Source organism: Somniosus microcephalus, chromosome 2, assembly GCF_052327205.1.
Source record: "Somniosus microcephalus isolate GS21.2 chromosome 2, FLI_Smic_1.0, whole genome shotgun sequence".
NCBI lineage: Eukaryota > Metazoa > Chordata > Chondrichthyes > Squaliformes > Somniosidae > Somniosus > Somniosus microcephalus.
Genome location: NC_140988.1, coordinates 270309391 through 270330647, shown reverse-complemented (window position 1 = coordinate 270330647; position 21257 = coordinate 270309391). Strand labels below are relative to the sequence as shown.

General features: G+C 43.6%; 1 protein-coding gene across 9 annotated transcripts in view; it reads left to right on the top strand.

Moving 5' to 3' along the window:
- ddx4 (DEAD (Asp-Glu-Ala-Asp) box polypeptide 4) overlaps positions 1-21004 on the top strand; it is a 145488-nt gene extending 124484 nt beyond the window's left edge. For all 9 annotated transcript variants that reach the window (XM_085972001.1, XM_085972022.1, XM_085972015.1 and 6 more), the window contains 3 exons: positions 4175-4445; positions 4771-4878; positions 20667-21004. In XM_085972001.1, coding sequence (XP_085828127.1) covers positions 4175-4445; positions 4771-4878; positions 20667-20753 — 466 coding nt within the window. In that variant the 3' untranslated portion in view covers positions 20754-21004. The remainder of the gene's footprint in view (positions 1-4174; positions 4446-4770; positions 4879-20666) is intronic.
- The last annotated feature ends 253 nt before the right edge of the window (positions 21005-21257 follow it).

Here is a 21257-nt window from a genome sequence, read left to right as displayed (position 1 = left end):
CGATGGGCCGCCTTCCTCTTGCTCCTCCTCGTCCTCCTCTTCCGAGGGACACTCACTGGCAGCTTCAGGGACCTCCTCCTCACCAGCTGAAAGCAGGAAGGCACAAGAGTAGCTTTAGAGTGAGGACAGGGCGTCAGCGAGGGAGGCATGAGTGGTGGCATTCTGCGCATTGGTCGGACAGTGGCAAAGGATGTAGATCTGAAGCGCAAGGGGAACGAGAGAGGTCCAGAAGGTCATGTCCTTACCATTGGGGCCCAGCACAGGGTCGGCATCTCCAATTGCAACGGGGCCAATCACCCGGGCACCCATGAGTCGACCCACACGCTCCTCCAGGTCACTGAGCTGCTGGAACTGGGGACGGCCTCCCCCGGTGACAGTCCGGCTCTTCAGATTCTGGGCCAGCTTGGCCTGCAAGAGAAAGGATGGCCTCTAAGTACAGTGTGGTGCCCTGTTGTTGTGTGCACTGCCTCCCATGGTCGAATAGCTTGGCCAGTGTGTAAAGTGCAGAAAGTGCAATTGATGTTCATGCCAGTGCCATAGCTGCTGGATGAGGGCTGCCCATTAGGCCTTTGAGCTCCCTTTGCCCATAATGTGAGGTGCACATGCAAGGATGAAGAGGACACTGGAAAGGGTACTCACCCTGACAATCCGAGTGAGGTCGTTAAACTTTTCCCGGCATTGGACAACAGTCCGGGGTACATCGCAGGTGGCTGTGACCCTCTGGGCGATATCCCTCCAGGATCTCCTGTACACCCTGTTGGGAGGCTTCTTGCCACTGTCCGGGAACAAGATATGGCTTCTCTTCTCCAAAGCCGTAACCAGCACCTTTAAATCATGGCCAGAGAAGCGCTGCGCTCGCTCACGGGCCCTCTGCATCCTTCCTGGCGCTATTTCTCTCCAGCAGCAGTGTTTAGGCCTAGCTGGAGGGCTGCAGCATCCAGGGCGTGGCAGCAGACCAAGTCGACCCTTCCCCCTTTAAGAGCTGGCCGGCGCCAGGGTGTCTGCTGTCAATCAAAACATGACCGCACCTGCGCTGCGCCCGGCCTCGGCGGTATCAGTCTGCACCGCCGGCTTAGCGCCTAAGGATAGCCGTGCATCGCCAGTTTTAGCACTCGAGCAAACTCCTTGGCCAAAGCTACTGAATTTTGGCGAACTGCCCTCCACTTTCCGGCGGGCGCAAACTTTAGCGGCCGCCCGACTTTACCGCCCCAAAAGTGGCTATACTGAATTTCTAGGCCAAGGTGTAAGCCATTTAGGACAGAGATGAGGAGGAATTTCTTCACCTAGAGAGTGGTGAACCTGTGGAATTCTCTACCACAGAAGGCAGTAGAGGCCAATTCATTAAATATATTCAAGAAGGAGTTGGATATATTTCTTAAGGCTAAAGGGATTAAGGGATATGGAGAGAAGGTAGGAACAGGGTACTGAATTTGGATGATCAGCCATGATTTCATTGAATGGCGGAGCAGGCTCGAGGGGCCAAATGGCTTACTCCTGCTCCTATCTTCTATGTTTCTATGTGAATAGCTGGGGTCCTAGGACCGATCCCTGCGGTACCCCACTAGCCACTGCCTGCCACTCAGAAAAAGACCCGTTTATTCCAACTCTTTGCTTTTTGTCTGCCCATCAGTTCTCTATCCAAGTCAGTACCTTGCCCCCAATCCCATGTGCCTTAACTTTACATGCTAATCTCTTATGCGGGCCATCGGATGTTCGTAACTGCTTGTTATCAGTTATTTATGTTCATTCTGCTTTAGCTATGCAAAACTAACTTTCATTATCAGACTATTGTACCATGGGATGAATCATTAAATTCCCAAAGATCTATTCTATTCTCATACACTGGTTAACTTACACATTTTAAAGCAGTTTTGTTAAACAAAGTCAAAATCCTAACTTGGCATTATAATATGGTTATTAGCAGTAATGGAAGAAATATAATGTTTGGCCTTGGTTGGTCAACTTACAGAAACATAAACAAGGTTGAAATTCTAACTTGAAAACAAGATTATTTTTGACCGTCGCACTGCAGAATGCTTTACATCCGCTGGGAACCAAAACACAGGCAGATTCTACGCATCTATTTAATTATTCTAAGACTAGTCTGAGAGACTTTCTGTCTTGAGTTCTAATACAGGAAACTTTGCTATCCGGCACCGACGGGACCGAGCTGCTGCCGTTGCCTAAAAAGTGCCATACACTTCAGAGTTAATGTTGAAAGATACGGAGTTTCTTCTCATTATCTGACAACAATCACTGTTGCTTAGCAACAGCTTCTAAACACTCGTGGGTGGTTGCAAGGGTCTGTAGCTAAAGCTGTTGCTATAGCTACAGACCTTGCACTGCTTGACTGTGGGGGGGGGGGGAAAGCAAAGAAAACAAACAAGAAGAATTAAAAACAGCACCTGATTTCTGCCGGTGGCTCCAGTTTGCCGGATAGCAGAAAGTTTCCTGTACAATCATGTAAATACAACATTACTCGTGTCTGTTTTATCTGCAAAACCAGATACATTTTGAACACCCACCAGCCTTTTTAATATGACAAACTAGAAATCGGGGGAGATGATGAGGCATTTCAAATTCTAGCCGAGGTGTGTCCATGAGTGGACGCAGAAGAAAACCAGAGTTATATAAGCATGATTTAGTCAAAACAGGGTCTTAAACTGATGGTATGAATAAGTTTTTGTTTTGATTCATGTATTTGGTGGTTACATGTGAACAATCCATTCTTCCTGGTTTGTTCAAAGAACCATTGCTGTATATACTCCACATATGTATTTGTAGGCTCTCAATGATGTTTCTTATCTGCACGCATAGTAAGTAAGTAAATTTAACAAAAAAAATTCTCAAAGCCTAAGCGGAGTACTAGTAGCACCATCTTTGCTCCTTTTCTTCCCCTCCTCCCTCCACCCCTAACTATCTGAGGAAAAATAGTACTGTCTATTTTTTGAATAACCTGGCATTTCACCTTCCTGAACTGCTCCAGTGACTGTTTACAAAAGTGACTTCCTATACCTTGAAGCAGCTACATGTGGTTCTTGTAATTTTGAAGTGATACATTAACAGTGATGTGATTGCAGGGGGGGAAGAGAGGAAAGAGACAGAATTACTTTTGACTAAGTACAATGCGAATCATTTGTGTGACCACAGCTTTATGTTCTGATGTAAATTGATGAAACATACTGCCAAATAAGTTTGTGGATTCATCCATTCCCCTGACTTAGTCACAAATCTCCATGACTTTGCAAATGTCACAATCCCACATACTGTAATAAAATAAAAAAATTGTATGTACAGTCACCCATATTCAGTACATGCATGCCAAATTACATTTGCATATTCTTCATGAAATCTCTTCCAAAAAAGCTGCCCTAAAATAACCAGTTAATAATTCTTGAAATAGATGGGATAATATGAAAACAGCACAGCAGTTCTGAAGAGGTCGTGCCCCTTAATATCAAGTTGCTTAACATGACAGTTTTGATACAGGTGGTGGATAGTCTTTGGGAAGGAAGGCTTTAAATGTCAAACCTTCTAAGTTACTTATCCCTTGGAGAGAGCTTACACTAAACCTTTTCAATGAAAGCAAGTTCCTTCATTTGGAGATGAACTTTGGCAAAACCTATTTTGGGGGTGGGGGTGGGGGAAAGCTTTTGTAAAACATTGAACCATGCTTCTGAAGTGCACAAGAATTTTTCTGATGTTTCATTGTAAGAACAGGAGAAATAGAGCAGGAGCCGGCCATACTCATGCTCGAGCCTGCTCCTCCACTCTTAAGATCATGGCTGATCATCTACCTCAACTCCATTTTCCCGCGCTATCCCCATATCCCTTGATTTCCTTTAGTGTCCAAAAATACAGCTCCTAACTTGTGCGGTGTGTTATGTGTCTTGATTGGTACAGCAGAGGCGAGGTGGGGTGGCAGGACAGAGTGTGACGGACAGTAGCTTGGTTCCTATATTTTTGTTTTAATAGGCCCTTTTTAAAAACAATTTTTAAATTCAGTTTGGTGTTGCCTTGTTTGACTGCTGGTACTTTGGATGTTAAAATAATTTTGGATTGTTGACTTTCCATTGAGCTATTATTTAGGGATGGGCAATAAATGCTGTCCTTTCCAGCGACACCCAGATCCCATAAGCGAATGCAAAAGTAAGCTTCTTCTTTTATTTTGCAGTGATCGAGAGCAAAGGGAAAGAGAGCTGGCACTTGGTGATTTCCGTACAGGGAAGTGTCCTGTTTTGGTGGCTACAGCAGTAGCAGCTCGAGGGCTGGACATTGAGCATGTGCAGCATGTTATTAACTTTGACTTGCCTTCCACCATTGATGAATATGTCCATCGCATTGGACGTACAGGTCGTTGTGGAAATGTTGGCAAAGCAATATCATTCTTTGATTCAAATACGGATTTGCCAATAGCACGTGCTCTCTTAAAGGTTCTTTCTGATGTAAGTATTGCAGAAGTATCATTTGACATTTTTTAAGTAGAGAGATTGTGGAAAGTAACGCTTACAATGTTTACACGGCTCAAGTGACTCGATTGTCCATAAATCTTCTCAAGTTCATTTGTTGTAGATTTCAGTGTTCAGAATTAGAATAAAAGTTAACCTATCACATTCTCATTTCTAGTCCTTTTTTGAATTTAAAAAAAAATAGGGTGCACTAGGATGTAGAAGACTAAAAAATTAAAGTAGAAGTTTGTGGTGTTTTGATGAATACATTCTAGCATGACTCTGCAATTGTTCATATTTATACTTGAAACTATTTCTGTAGGCCCAGCAGGAAGTTCCAATATGGCTAGAAGAATTTGCTTATTCTGCTCATGGGACCAGTTACCATAATCCACTTGGAAAGATGTTTGCTTCTGTAGATACGCGCAAGGTTAGTTTGATGTACTTTTTTTTTTTAGTCAGTCGTGAGCTAAAGTTGAACACTGTTGCTTTCTGGTGAAAGTCTCATGGCAGAAGACCTAATCCTTACTACTTTAAGAACATCAGAAATAGGAACAGGAGTAAGTCATTAGGCCCTTCGAGCTTACTTCACCACTCAGTAAGATCATGGCTGATCTTCGACCTCCACTCCACCTTCCCGCCCGATCTCCCTATCCCTTGATTCCCATAGTATCCAAAAATCTATTGATCTCCATCCTGAATATACTCAACAACTGAGCATCCACAGCTCTCTGGGATAGAGAATTCCAAAGATTCACCATCCTGAGTGAAGACATTTCTCCTAATCTCAGTCCTAAATGGCCGACCCCTTGACTGTAACCCCTAGTTCTATACTCCAGCCAGGGGAAACATCCTTCCAGCATCTACCCTGTAAGAATTTTATACGTTTCAATGAGATTACCTCTCGTTCTTCTAAACCCTAGGGAATATAGGCCTAGTCTACTCAATCTCTTCTCATAGGACAAGCCCCCAATCCAGGAAGCAGTCTAGTGAACCTTGATTGCGCTCCCTCTAAGGCAAGTATATCCTTCCTTGGGTAAGGAGATCAAAACTCTACACAGTACTCCAAGTGTGTGCAGAACCCAACTAGTTACAGCTGCCAACCCGAAAATGACCTGTTTATTCCTACTCTCTTTTTTCTGTCTGTTAACGAAGCCTCAATCCATGCTAATATATTACTCCATCCCATGAGCCCTAATTTTGTGTAATAATCTCTTGTGTGGTGCCTTAGTGAATGCTTTTTGAAAATCCAAATCCACTGGTTCCCCCTGTCTACCCTACTAGTTAAAATCTCAAAGAAAACCCCCAGATTTGTCATACTATTTCCCTTTCATAAATCCATGTTGATGCTGCCCAATCATAATATTTTCGAAGTGCCCTGTTACCACGTCCCTAATAGATTCTAGCATTTTCCCTCCTCCTGATGTCAGGCTAACTGACCTGTAGTTCCTGTTTTTCTCTTCCCTCCTTTCTTGACTAGCGGAGTAATGTTTGCTACCTTCCGATCCGCAGGGACCATTCTAAAATCTAGGGAATTTTGGAAGATCAAAACCAATGCATCCACTATCTCTAGCCACCTTTTTTTTAAAGGCCTAGGATGTAGGCCATCGGGTCCAGGGGGTTGTCAACTTTTAGTCCCATTAATTTCTCCAATATTATTTATTTACTAATACTTATTTCATTCAGTTCCTCATTCTCACTGGACCCTTGGTTCCCCATTATTTCTGGAATGTTTTTTGCCTTCTACTGTGAGGACAGATACAAAGTATTTGTTTAATGTCTCTGCCATTTCCTTATATTTTCTCTTATCTCTGCATGTAAGGACCCACTTTTACTTTCGCTAATCTCTTCCTTTTTACATTCCTATAGAAGCTTTTACAATCTGTTTCATGTCTCTTGCTTGTTTACTCTCGTATTCTATTTTCTCTCAATTTCTTGATCATCCTTTACTGAATTCTAAAATCTTCCCAATCCTCGGTTACTATTTTTGGCAACATTATAAGCCTCTTCATTTAATCTAATGCATCTTTAACTTCTCTTGTGAGCCATGGTCGGACCACTTTTCCCATGTGGTTTTTATTCCTTAAGGGAATGTATGCTCGTTTGTGAATTATGAATTATTTCTTTAAATGTTTGCCATTGCTTATACCATCATATCTTTTAATCTAGTTTCCCAATCTATCTTGGCCAACTTTCCCTTCATACCTACATAGTTTGCTTTCAGATTTAAGACCCTAGTTTCAGAATTAACTAAATCACTCTTGTTCAATATAAAATTGTCATATCACTGCTCCCCAGAGGCTCCTTTACTGTAAGGTTATTAATTAACCCTATCTCATTGCACAATACTAGATCTAAAATAGCCTGTTCCCTAGTTGATTCCTCGACATACTGATCTAGAAAACTATCTTGAAAGCATTCAATGAACTCGTCCGCCACACTATTACTGCAAATTTTGTTTGCCCAGTCTATATGAAGATTAAAGTCCTGCCATGATTACTGTATTGCCCTTGCTACATGCACTAATAATTTCCTGATTTATACTCTTTCCAACACTACAACTACTGGTGGGGGGGCTATAAACTACTCGCACCAGTGTTTTCTGCCCCTTGTTCTTCTCCAGCCATGAGATGTCCTTGCCCCGGCACCAGGCAGGCAACACAACCTTTGGAACTCCTGGTTGCGGCGGCAGAGAACAAGGGGAAAAAATAGACTAAGAAAACTAGCAAGAAATATAAAAAATGATTGTAAGAGCTTCTACAAGTATGTAAAAAGGAAGAGTAGCAAAAGTAAACATTGGTCCCTTAGAGGCAGAGACAGGAGAAATTATGGGGAATAAGGAAATGGCAGAAATGTTAAACAAATATTTTGTTTCTCTTCACAGTAGAAGACACAAAAAGCATACCAAAAATGGTGGGGAACCAAGGGTCTAATGAGGGTGACGAACTGAACGTAATTAATTTTAGTAGAGAAAAAGTACTGGAGAAACTAATGGGACTAAAAGCTGACATCCCCTGGACCTGACTGCCTACATCCTAGGGTTCTAAAAGAGATGGCTGCAGAGATAGTGGATGCATTGGTTTTGATCTTCCAAAATTCCCTAGATTCTGGAATGGTCCCAGCAGATTGGAAGGTAGCAAATGTAATCCTGCTATTCAAGAACGCAGAGAGAGAGAAAACTGGGAACTACAGGCCAGTTAGCCTGACCTCAGTAGTAGGGAAAATGCTGGACTCCATTGTTAAGGAAGTGGTATCAGGGCACTTAAATCATAAATAACAACAGAAAATGCTGGAAAAACTCAGCAGGCCAGGCAACATCCGTGGAGAGAAATTAGAATTGACGTTTTGGGTCTAACCCTTTTTCAAAACTGGAAAGGAAATTAAATAGATCGAAAGGCAGGGCTGGGGAGGGAACAAAAGAAGTGAATAGACATTAAGAGATATTCAAAACGAGACTAGATGGTGATAGGACTAGTAAAGAGACAAAAGACGGCTCAGATTAGGTGTGAAATGTTCTGGCAGCATGAGAGACAGCTGCCATGTTTTAAAAAAAAAAAAAAAGTGGGGGAGGGACAACCCAAAACAAAAGGGTGGAAAAAAAATTTTAAGTAAAAATGTGATAGAGGCCGAAGTGTAAAATTTTTACTTTTTTTTTTCCCCCCACCCCTTTGTTTTGGGTCTCCCCCCCCCCCCCCCCCCTTTTTTTTTTTACATGGCAGCTGTCTCTCATTCTGCCAGTTCATTTCACACCTAATCTGAGCCGTCTTTTGTCTCTTTACTAGTCCTATCACCGTCTCGTTTTGAATACCTCTTAATGTCTATTCACTTCTTTTGTTCCCTCCCCATCCCTGCATCCCTGCCTTTCGATCTATTTCATTTCCTTTCCAGTTTTGAAAAAGGGTTAGACCCGAAACGTCGATTCTAATTTCTCTCCATGGATGTTGCCTGGCCTGCTGAGTTTTTCCAGCATTTTCTGTTGTTTCGGATTTCCAGCATCTGCAGTATTTTGCTATCGCACTTAAATCATAACATGATTAGGCAGAGTAAACATGGTTTTATGAAGGGGAAATAGTGTTTGAGTTTTTTGAGGATGTAACTAGCAGGGTAGATAAAGGGGAAACCAGTGGATGTAGTATATTTGGATTTCCAAAAGGCATTCGATTAAGGTGCCACATTAAAGGTTATTACACAAGATCGGGGCTCATGGGGTTATAGTAGCATCGATAGAGAATTGGTTAATGGACAGTAAACAGAGTAGGGATAAATGGGTCTTTTTCTGGTTGACAGGCTGTAACTAGTGGGGCGTTGCAAGGATCAGTGCTGGGGCCTCAGCTATTTACAATCTATATTAATGACCTAGATGAAGGGACCGAGTGTAATGTATCCAAGTTTGCTGACGATACAAAGCTAGGTGGGACAGTAAGCTGTGAGGAGAACACCGAGTCTACAAAGGGATATAGATAGACTGAGTGTAAGAGTAAGGAAGTCTTCGAAACATAGAAACATAGAAGATAGGAGCAGGAGTAGGCCCTTCGAGCCTTCAATGAGATCATGGCTGATCATTCAAATTCAGTACCCTGTCCCTGCCTTCTCCCCATATCCCTTGATCCCTTTAGCCTTAAGAAATATATCTAACTCCTTCTTGAATATATTTAATAAGTTGGCCTCCACCGCCCTCTGTGGCAGAGAATTCCACAGGTTCACCACTCTTTGGGTGAAGAAATTCCTCCTCATTTCAGTCCTAAATGTCCTACCCCTTATCCTTAATTGTACAGGGCCTTGGTGAGACCACACCTGCAGTACTGTGCAGTTTTGGTATCCATATCGAAGGAAGGATATACTTGCTTCGGAGGCGGTGCAACGAAGGTTCACCAGATTGATTCCTGGGATAAGAGGGCTGTCCTATGATGAGAGATTGTGTGGAATGGGCCTATACTCTGGCGTTTAGAAGAATGAGAGGTGATCTCATTGATCCATACAAGATTCTGAAAGGGATTGACTGGGTAGATACTGAGGTTGTTTCCCCTGGCTGAAGTATCTAAAACTAGGGGGCATAGTCTCCGGATAAGGGGTAGGCCATTTTAAGAGAGATGAGGATGAATTTCTTCACTGAGGGTTGTGAATCTTTGGAATTCTCTGCCCCAGAAGGCTGTAGATGCTGAGTCTTTGAGTATATTCAAGGCTGAGATAGATAGATAGATTTTTGGAATCCAGAGATATGGAGATCGGGCAGCAAAGTAGAGTTGAGGTCGATGATCAGCCGTGATCTTATTGAATGGCGGAGCAGGTTCGAGGGCCTACTCCTGCTCTTATGTTCTTAGGTTCTTAACCATATCTATCCCCTGATTATACTGTCCCCTACCATGACCACATTCATTTTCACTCCTCTCTTTCTTTTCCCCCCCCCCCCCCCCCCCCCCCATACCATGGTGCCCTGCAGACTTTGCCCTCATCCACAGGCAGCAACAACCTGTTACCTGTTGGATAAGGGCACAGGCCGAGGCTCCTCCAGCATTGCACCTGGGGTCCCCTTACCTGTCTGACTAGCAGTCACACGCACCTGTTCCTGACCGCTACCTAACTAGATTTTCTACTGCTGATCGGTCGTCCTATTTGCTAACTTTTATGCCCAGTTAACTTGGGTCGAATCCCTTTGTTTAACTGAACTTGGCCTTTTTCTAGTTCAGCACCCTTGCCTTTGAGAAAATTATCCTGTTTCTATTTTTACATTGAACCTAACTATTATGATCACTTTCACAACTGTTCTTGTCATTAGTGATTTGATCTGTTTCATTTCACTGAACTAAATGAAGCAATGCTTCTTTCCTTGTTGAACTAAAAGCATGCTGATCTAGGAAGCTGTCTTGGATGCAAACAAAAGAGCATTCCTCACTTTGACTACATGCATTATTGCAGTTTAGCTTGGGTTAGTTAAAAGTCATCTAATCATTTTGCTCTCTCCTCACTAAACTCTCTAAAGTTTGTCTGTAAATCTTCCAGTCTGTCTCCATTGTTTGGTTTGTGTGATGCTCACTGCAAATTGTACTATTCGCTTCGTATTCCTTACACTTTTTTTTTGTCTTGTATGTAACCCCCAACATCCTTTATTATAGTGCTGTGATGAAATCCTTTATTAATACTGCCATCACTTCCCTATCTGTCCTGAAAATGTTACTAGGATTATTTGATTTGGATAGGCCTGGGAACTTTAGCTTTATCTGCATTTTAGCCATTGTATATCACATCTGCCCATAGTTATTGATGCTTCAAACTCTCGAATTTTATTTGAATGTTTTGTGCATTCACATACATAGCATCTGATCTGGACTCCCAATTCCTTTGACACTTGTCCCTTTCCCAGTTTTCTTTATTTAACGTTTTGATATCTCTTACTGCTTCTACAACAGTGTTTTTAACCTCGGCACCTGAGCGCTGCTTTTTTCTGTTCTCTGTAGTAATATTTTCTTACTATTTTAGCTAAGTTGTCTGCTATTCTAAGTTTTATTAATCCTGCTTCCCCCCCCCTCCATAGTATAAAGACTAAAGTTTCCCCTGTCTGTGTCTGTCTGTCTATCTCTCTCTCTCTCTCTCTCTCTCTCTCTCTCTCTCTCTCTCTCTCTCTCTCATATATATAATATATTTAGTCTGTCTGTCTGTCATTCTGTCTGTCATCGCGTGTGCGTCTTGCGGGTATGCGCTCGAAAGTTACAGGGCGTACCTACGCGCGCGTTACCTCCAAAGAAAGCTTACGCTTCCGAGACGGTTTTAAGCGTATTTACGTTTCGGCCGGGCTAAAATTGCGCCCGCGGTATCCCAAAAACCTTTAACATTCCGCTCATTAGCGACAGTGACCTCGAGCTCGACCAATCGTACGCCGGGTTGCTGGCGTGTGCCGCCGGGCCAATCGGTGCGCGTGTGGCCGGGCTTTATCGTTCTGAACCGAGGTGAGTCGCCGGCATCTTGATTCCAAACTTTTCCTTTTTCCCGCTTTCTGCGTCTTAAAAAAAAACGTTGCTTTTAAAACACATTGTTTAAAAAAAAAAAAAAAAATGATTTAGAAAGTAATTAACTTATCTAGTCTCATTAATTTTCCTACTTTTTCCAGGTAGGCCTAGAAGCCTCGGCGTCTTCTCCGCACCCACGCCCGAGCTAGGCACCTCCCGGCCCCACTCGAAGGCTGGAGGGCCGAGCCTCAGCCCAGCGCCGCTAGGGTGTGCGCGCAGCAGGAGCTGAGACGTCTCTCTCTGCCTCGGCCAGGGGGCGGGGCTTGCTGAGCGTCCAGTGTTACCCTGGCAACCGGGCCCGCCGGACGTCTCGCACAGCCGCAATCGGCGGTCTTCACCTCGGGGGGGGGGGGGGCAGCGCGCAGCAGGAGCAGCTGAGACGCGGCATCTCTCTCTCTGGCTTGGTCAGCGTCACAGTTGCCCTGGCAACCGGGCCCGCCGGCCGAGAGAGACGCCGCGTCTCAGCTCCTGCTGCACGCGCAATCGGCGGTCTTCACCTGGGGGGGGGGGGGGCGCGCCTTCCTCCCTCCCCCTCCCCCTCCCTCCCGCCCTCCCTTCCCCTCCCCTCTCTCTCTCTTTCCCCCCCCCCCCCCCCCCCAGTCGCGCGCTCTCTTTACCCCCCCCCCCCCCCCCCCCCAGTCGCGCTCTCTTTTTTCCCCCCCCCCCCCCCCCCCCCCCAGTCGCTCTCTCTCTCTTCCAACAACAACATGCCCTCAAAAGCCTCCGCACCGCCGGGCACTTCAGCTAGTTAATATATATATATATATATCAGACGCATTATGGCTGTTCATTGCAAGGTTGTCTGGGTGTTAAATCATTTGACGTTGACAGTGAAATTTCAATTGTACGATAGCAAAATACTGCGGATGTTGGAAATCCGAAATAACAACAGAAAATGCTGGTAAAACTCAGCAGGTCAGGCAACATCCGTGGACAGAAATTTGAGTTGACGTTTCGGGTCGAACCCTTCAAAACTGGAAAGAAAAGATAGATCCGAGGCAGGACTGCGATCGGATAAAAGAAACAAAAGAAGTAAAAAAGAGACAATAAAAGGTGTTAGAAGCTAAACGAGATGGTAATAGGCTGAGATTGGGTGTAAAGTGTACTGGCAGGGCAAGGGATAGCTGCCAGGTGTGAGAGCGAAACAAAAGGAAAGGGGGGGGGGGGTGAAGGAGTGGAAAAATTACAAGAAAAAATGAAATAGGGGCCGAGGTTATGATCTGAAATAGTTGAACTTGATATCGAGTCCGGAAGGCTGCAGAGTGCCTAATCGGAAGATGAGGTGCTGTTCCTTGAGTTTACGTTGAGCTTCCGTGGAACAATACAAGAGGCCAAGGACAGTGAGGTCCGAGTGGGAATGGAGCGTTGAATTAAAATGACAGGCGACCGGAAGCTCGGGGTCACCCTTACGGACTGAACGGTGGTGTTCCACAAAGCGGTCACCCAATCTGCGTTTGGTCTCCCCAATGTAGAGGAGACTGCATCGTGAGCAGCGAATACAGTATACTAGATTGCAAGAAGTACAAGTAAATCGCTGTTTCACCTGGAAGGGGTGTTTGGGGCCCTGGACAGTGGGAAGGGGGGAGGTATAGGGGCAGGTGTTACATCTCCGCTTGCACGGGAAGGTGCTAGGCGAAGGGGAAGGGCTGTTTGGGGTGATAGAGGAGTGGACTAGGGTGTCTCGGAGGGAGCGGTCCCTGCGGAATGCTGAGAGGGGAGGGGAGATACGTTTGGTGGTGGGATCACTTTGGAGGTAGCGGAAATGCCGGAGGATGATCCGTTGAATGTGGAGGCTGGTGGGGTGAAAGGTGAGGACAAGGGGAACCCTATCGTGGTTCCGGGAGGGAGGGGCAGGGGTGAGGGCAGAAGTGCGGGAGATAGAACTGACACCGAGGGCAGTGTCAATCACGGTAGAGGGGAATCCTCGGTTGCGGAAAAAGGAAGACATGTCTGAAGCACTGGTGTGGAAGGTGGCATCGTCGGAGCAGATACGGAGAAACTGGGGGAATGGAATAGAGTCCTTACAGGAAGCGGGGTGGGAGGAAGTGTAGTCCAGGTAGCTGTGGGAGTCAGTGGGCTTGTAGTGAATATTGGTCGATAACCTATCCCCAGAGATGGAGACATTCATTTTTTCTTGTAATTTTTCCACTCCTTTTCCCCCCCCCCCCCCCCCCCCCCCTTTCGCTCTCACACCTGGCAGCTATCCCTTGCCCTGCCAGTACACTTTACACCCAATCTCAGCCTATTACCATCTCGTCTAGCTTCTAACACCTTTTATTGTCTCTTTTTTACTACTTTTGTTTCTTTCATTCTTTTGTCCGATTGCAGCCCTGCCTCCGATCTATCTTTTCTTTCCAGTTTTGAAGAAGGGTTCGACCCGAAACGTCAACTCAAATTTCTGTCCACGGATGTTGCCTGACCTGCTGAGTTTTTCCAGCATTTTCTGTTGTTATTTTGAAATTTCAATTGTGTTCTTGATTACCCACGATAATTGAGGGTTCAGTGTGTCTGGTCAGCGGGTCAATGGTGCTGCTCCAAGTACAGGATGTTTGGTTGCTGCACATTGGTATTGTATCAAACCAATAAGGTAATGAGATTGTTTGTAGTACACTACATTTTTTCCCATACTAGATTTTTATATTTTTTTAAATGGTTAATTTACTTATCTGACACTAAGGCTCTTTTATATAGGTTCATTCTTTCCACATGATTAGAGTCCACCCCCAGCTCCCTCCCCCAGCTCCTTTCACAATCGGCTGGAGGTGTGGGAGAAACTAAAGCAATTCTGTAAATAATCAGCCTGAATAAACTCAATAACACGCTACACAAGGCTGTGCTTGCAGCTTCTAATGGCCAGGCTTTATTGCCCCTTGTGTAGAGGTACAGTAAAGTAGGGAGCTGAAGTCTGAGCTGTCTGAAATATAGGAGTCCTTGAATGCAAATGCAGACCTGTTTTGAAGATTCTTGGCTGTGTTAATGGTCCATGAAATGAGTCATCTCTAGGTGAGATTCACACCTCCCAGTTATACTTGTTCTTGATGTCCAATAAGATTTCACTTTGAGATAGCCACCACTGAGAAATTCATTGAATTGGTGTGGTCCTGAGTAGGAGTTGTTCCACCATTTTCACTAAGTTAGGAGGCACAGTAAGTGGTGTAGATGGGAGCAGCAAGTTACAAAGTGAGTAGGCAAAACTGGCACATGGAGTTGAATGTGGGGATGTGTGAAGTAATCCACTTTGGATCGAAGAATAACATCTGTATTTTCTAAATGGTGAGACTAGGAGTTATGGAGGAGCAAAGGGTCCATGTACATGAGTCGCTACAAGTTAGTGCACAGGTAGAAAAAGTAACTAAAAAGGCTAATCGAATGTAGGCCTTTATCTCGGGGGTTGGAATACAAAAGTGAGGAAGTGATGCTTCAGTTGTACAGAGCATTGGTCAAACCCCATCTCTAGTACTGTGTTCAATTTTGGGAATAAACCTCAGGAAAGATATATTGATCCTGCAAAGGGTATTCTGGCAATTCACCAGAATTCTACCAGGGCTAAAGGGTTAAATTAAGAGGACAGGTTGCAATAACTTAGTTTGTATTCCCTTGAATTTTTGATGGGTGATCTAATTGAGGTGTTTAAAATGATGAAGGGATTTAGGGTAGATAGAGAAACTATTTCCTTTGGAGTGGACAGGATCGTAAAATTAGAGCTAGGCCATTTAGGTGTGAAATCAGGAATCACCTTTTCATGGAGAGTAGTGGAAATCTGGAACTCCCAAAAGGCTGTGGATGCTGGCTCAATTGAAGCTTTCAAGACTTGCAGTTAATAGATTGTTCCATCAAAATATATGGATCAAAGGCAGGTAAATGGAGCTGAGGTACAGATCAGCTATGATCTGATTTGAATAGCAGTACATGCTCGAGGGGCTGACTGGCCTACTCCTGTTCCTATGGTCCTTTCATAGAGGTTAATTAACTGATGTAGGATTAGTAGGACTCTGTGCCAAACTGATTATGCCCATGTTCAATCAAGGTTCGGCATCCAGCGCAAGTCACAAAAGCTAATGCAAAAATGGAAATCTCCTGATGTCAAATCAAAATGACTGTCGATTTTAAAAAGATGCAGCTTTGGGTCTGCTTCTGTAATAGAGCATAAGATTAGAACCAGGAGCAGGCCATACTGCCCCTCGAGCCTGCTCTGCCATTCAATAAGATCATGGCTGATCATTGACCTCAACTCCACTTTTCTGCCCAATCTCCATATCCCTTGATTCCCCTAGAGTCCAAAAATCTATCCATCTCAGCCTTGAATATACTGAGACTCGGCATTCACAGCCCTCTGGGGCAGAGAATTCCAAATATTCACAACCCTCTGAGTGAAGAAATTCCTACTCATCTCAGTCTTAAATGACCTACCCCTTATCCTGCGACTATACCCCCTAGTTCTAGAAACTCCAGCCAGGGGAAACAACTTCTCGGCATCTACCCGATCCATGCCCTTCAGAATCTTGTATGTTTCAATGAGATCACCCCTCATTCTTCTAAACTCGAGAGTATAGGCCTATTCTACACAATCTCTCCTCATAGGACAGCCCTCTCATCCCAGGAATCAATCTAGTGAACCTTTGATGCACCGCCTCCAAGGCAAGTATATCCTTCCTTGGATAAGGAGACCAAAACTGTGCACGGTACTCCAGGTGTGGTCTCACCAAGGTCCTGTACAATTGTAGCAAGACTTCCTTACTCTTATACTCCAATCCCCTTGCAATAAAGGCCAACATGCAATTTGCCTTCCTTATTGCTTGCTGTACCTGCATGCTAACTTTCTGTTTCTTGCACGAGGACACCCAAATCTCTCAACACCAACATTTAAAAGTTTATCAACATTAAAAAAAAAATCCGTTTTTCTATTCTTCCTACCAAAGTGAATAACCTCATATTTCCCTACATTAAATCCATCTGCCACTGTACTGCCCACTCACTCAGTCTATCTATATCTCTTTGCAGACACTCTGTTCTCCTCAGCTTACTGTCCCACCTAGCTTTGTATCATCAGCAAACTTGGATACATTACACTCAGTCTCTTCATCTAGGTCATTAATATAGATTGTAAATACTTGAAGCCCCAGTACTGATCCTTGCGGCACCCCACTAGTTACAGCCTGCCAATCTGAAAATTACCAGTTTATTCCTACACTCTTCTGTTCATTAGTCTACTATATTACCCCCAACCCTATGAGCCCTTATCTTGTGTGGCAACTTATCAAATACCTTTTAGAAATCCAAGTATACTACATCCAATGGTTCCCCTTTATCTACCTTGCTAGTTACATCCTCAAAAAATTCATCAAACACTACCTTTCATAAAACCATGTTGACTCTACCTAATCATGTTATGATTTTCTAAGTGCCCTGATACCACTTCTTTAACAATGGATTCAGCATTTTCCCTACTACTGATGTCCGGCTAACTGGCCTGTAGTTTCCTGTTTTCTCTCCTTCCTTGAATAGCGGTGTTACATTTGCTACCTTCCAATCCACTGGGACTGTTCTAGAATTTAGAGTCTTGAGTTATACAGCACAGAAAGAAGCCCTTCGGCCCATCGTGTCTGTGCCGGCCATCAAGCCCTGTCTATTCCAATCCCATTTTCCAGCACTTGGTCCCCTTACCACCCTTTCAAGCAGTGAGTTCCAGATTCCAACCACCCTCTGGGTGAAAAAGTTATTCCTCAAATCCCCTCTAAACCTCCTGCCCCTCACCTTGAAACTATGCCCCCTGGTTATTGACCCCTCTACTAAGGGGAAAAGTTCCTTTCTATCTACCCTATCCATGCCCCTCATAATTTTGTACACCTCAATCAGGTCCCCCCTCAGCCTTCTCTGCTCTAAGGAAAACAACCCCAGCCTGTCCAGTCTCTCTTCATAGCTGAAGTGCTCCAGCCCAGGTAACATCCTGGTGAATCTCCTCTGCACCCCCTCCAATGCAATCACATCCTTCCTATAGTGTGGCGACCAGAACTGCACACAGTATTCCAGCTGTGGCCTAACTAGTGTTTTGTACAGCTCCATCATAACCTCCATGCTCTTATATTCTATGCCTTGGCTAATGAAGGCAAGTATCCCATATGCCTTTTTAACCACCTTATCCACCTGTCCTGCTGCCTTCAGGGATCTATGTACATGCACACCAAGGTGCCTCTGATCCTCTGTCCTTCCTAGGGTCCTAACATTCATTGTGTATTCCCTTGCCTTGTTTGTCCTCCCAAAATGCATCACCTCACACTTTTCAGGGATAAATTCCATTTGCCACTGTTCTGCCCATTTTGGAAGATCAAAACCAATGCATCCACTATTTCTGCAGCCACCTCTTTTCGAACCTGAAGATGTAGGCAGTCAGATCCAGGGGATTTGTTGGCTTTTAGTTTCTTTAGTACTTAAATTAATTTATGTTCAGTTCCTCACCCTCATTAGACCCTTAGTTCCCCACCATTTTTGGTATACTTTGTGTTTTCTATTGTGAAGACAGATAAACGTTTCTGCCATAATAACAGAAACTGCTGGATAAACTCAGCAGGCCAGGCAACATCTGCGGAGAGAAATTAGAGTCGACGTTTCGGGTTGAAACCCTTTTTCAAAACTGGAAAGGAAATGAAATAGATCGAAGGCAGGGCTTCGATAGAACAAAAGAAGTAAAGAGACATTAAGAGGTATTCAAAACCAGACGAGATGGTAATAGGACAAGTGGAGACAAAAGACGGCTCAGATTAGGTGTGAAGTGTACTGGCAGGATGAAACCACTGCCATGTGGGAGAGAGAAAAAAAAGGAAAAGGTGTGGGGGGTGGGTGGAAGGGAAAACCCAAAACAAAGGGGTGGAAAAAGAATATAGGTAAAAATGTAATAGGGGCCGAGGTTATGATCTGAAATTGTTGAACTCGATATTGAGTCCGGAAGGCTGCAAAGTGCCTAATCGGAAGATGAGGTGCTGTTCCTCGAGTTTACGTTGAGCTTCCGTGGAACAATGCAAGAGGCCAAGGACGGTGAGGTCCGAGTGGGAATGGAGCGGTGAATTAAAATGACAGGCGACCGGAAGCTCGGGGTCACCCTTACAGACTGAATGGAGGTGTTCCGCAAAGCGGTCACCCATCCTGCCAGTACACTTCACACCTAATCTGAGCCGTCTTTTTTGTTTCCACTTGTCCTTTTACCATCTCTTCTGGTTTTGAATACCTCTTAATGTCTCTACTTCTTTTGTTCTATCGCAGCCCTGTCTTCGATCTATTTCATTTCCTTTCCAGTTTTGAAAAAGGGTTAGACCCGAAACGTCGACTCTAATTTCTCTCCACGGATGTTGCCTGGCCTGCTGAGTTTTTCCAGCATTTTCTGTTGTTTCGGATTTCCAGCATCTGCAGTATTTTGCTATCGTAAACGTTTCTGACATTTCCTTATCTTTCTTTTCCCCCCCCCCCCCCCAATAATTTTTCCTGTCTCTGCCTCTAAGGGACCAATGTTTACACTTGCTACTCTCTTCCTTTTTACATACTTGTAGAAGCTCTTGCAATTGTTTTTTTGTAGTTCTTGCTAGTTTTCTCCCATTTTTTTCCTTTTCAATTTTTTGGTCATCCTTTGCTGGTTTCTGAAACTCTCCCAATCCTCAGGCTTGCTACTATTCTTCAACATTATTAGCTTCTTCTTTCAATCTAATGCTATCCTTAACTTCTTTAGTTAGCCACGGATGGATCACTTTTCCCATGGAGGTTTTGTTTCTCAATGGAATGTATTTTTGTTGAGAATTATGAAGCATTTCTTTAAATGCAAGCCACTGCAATATTTTGTCTTCTGATAGTCACAGCTGAAATGTTGCTGTATCTTTCTCTTCCAGTTGCTGAATAATCTGTCCATCTCCTGCATGCTTTCTGATTTCAGCATTAGCATTTTTCTGTCTCCATGTATGCAGGGTGTACCTATATTCAGAAACAAATGATTTTGCTTACTGAGCTAAAGGAAAATAAAAATGCGAAGATTGTTCAGCTTTTCCTATGGCTGCATTGAGCTGCTAATCACCAATGTTTTTTGCAGCAACTTTTCCGGATGCTGTTTATACTGATAACTGTTGCACCTTGAAGTACTAATGCTTGCTTACTTAGATTGGTTCCCTCGAACATAGATGTTTGGCAAAAGTGCCCTTCTGCCACTGAAAATGCTATTTGGATAGAATCCACGTGACATGTGGAGAATCGTATTGAAGATCAACTTCCTACCTGGTAGTACCTGCTTGGGAAAGAAAGACTTGCATTTATATAGTGCCTTTCATGACCTCAGGACGTCCCAAAGTGCTTTACAGCCAATTAAGTACTTTTGAAGTGTAGTCACTGTTGTAATGTAAGAAACGTGCGCCACATGGCCCACATTTAACTAGCTTCTATTCCTTTGGGATAAAATAATTGTGTCGTTGCTGTTTCATATCTAAATACTTCTTATGCTCATGGATACATGGCTGGAAGTGTTGCAGCCTTGGCACCATAAGTTTGTTCAAAACATCTTGAATGTCAGTATAAAATTCTGTCCCCCAGAAACCTGGGCTTATCCCAGCAATATATGTAAAGGATGTATTGCCTGTGAAAAATGGAAACCCGCTCACGGAGGTTGTCTGAAATGCAGTTCCCCTGAATAGAAGGAATGATCCTTAACTGGGGTTAGCAATTGGTTATTTAACTTGTGTGGTTAAAGTGCAGTTCCCATTCCATTATAGTGTGGGATGGGAACATAAGCGATCAAGAACCTGTGGAAGTATCTAGGCATTTTTTTGATGATTTTTTGGATCCTTAGTGGCTATTTATTTTTTCAACAAGCTAGGTTTATGGCTTTTGTAGAACTGCTTGTCCAATTTGTAGGTTCTTTGAACTGATCTGAAAAGGGCCAATCCAGTTGACCAGTTTGATTTTTATTATATGAAACCACTTGTACCTTCAAACTAGTTTTATAACTGAAATTTCTGCATGTCATCTAATTTAAAAATTTGAATAAATGTAATTATAAATTAGACATATGCACTTTTACAAGACCAGGCTATTTTAAAGGGGCACTTGCAGAATGCTATACATTTTAATAAAGGAATATTATTTGAAATGGTTGCTACTAGTGATTTTTAAAAAGAAAATCAATCTCTGAACCACAAATTCCTTTTCTCTTCCCCCACCCCAAATTTGTTTTTCGTTGCAGGGCTTTGGTGTGAACAGAAACTTCAGTGGCTACGAAACCAATGTACCAGTGACGTATGGAAGCAAAGATGAAGATGCATGGGACTAACTCCAATACTTAGTTAGCTTGCTTAGAACTCTAAATCAATGTGCATTAAGGGTTACTAGTATTAGTATTTTGAAGAAGGTTTTCATTGTTGACTTGTTTTGTAGGGAACTTATTTCGAAGATTGTAAGTGTTTACATATTTGTTTTAATATTTAAGTTGTATCACACTGGTCAGATATTGGCAATGTTGATTTTTTTTTTGGGGGTTCTGTATGACTTGGGGAAATAAAGTGCAAGATAGGGTTAATATTGTTTAGTGATTTGCAAAGCCTATTGTGTCGTCTTGTTTTTCCTATGTAATCTTTAATTTGAAGAAGGCGTACTGCAGCAATACATTGTTCGCATAGGTCTATTGCCAGTTCAGAGTCCACTGCCACTAATCATAACTTCATTTATATAGCACCTTATAACATAGGAAAGCAATCCCAATGCTTCACAGGGGCATATTTGAACACTGACCCAAATAAGGAGACAGAATGGTTACAGCACAGAAGGAAGCCATTCA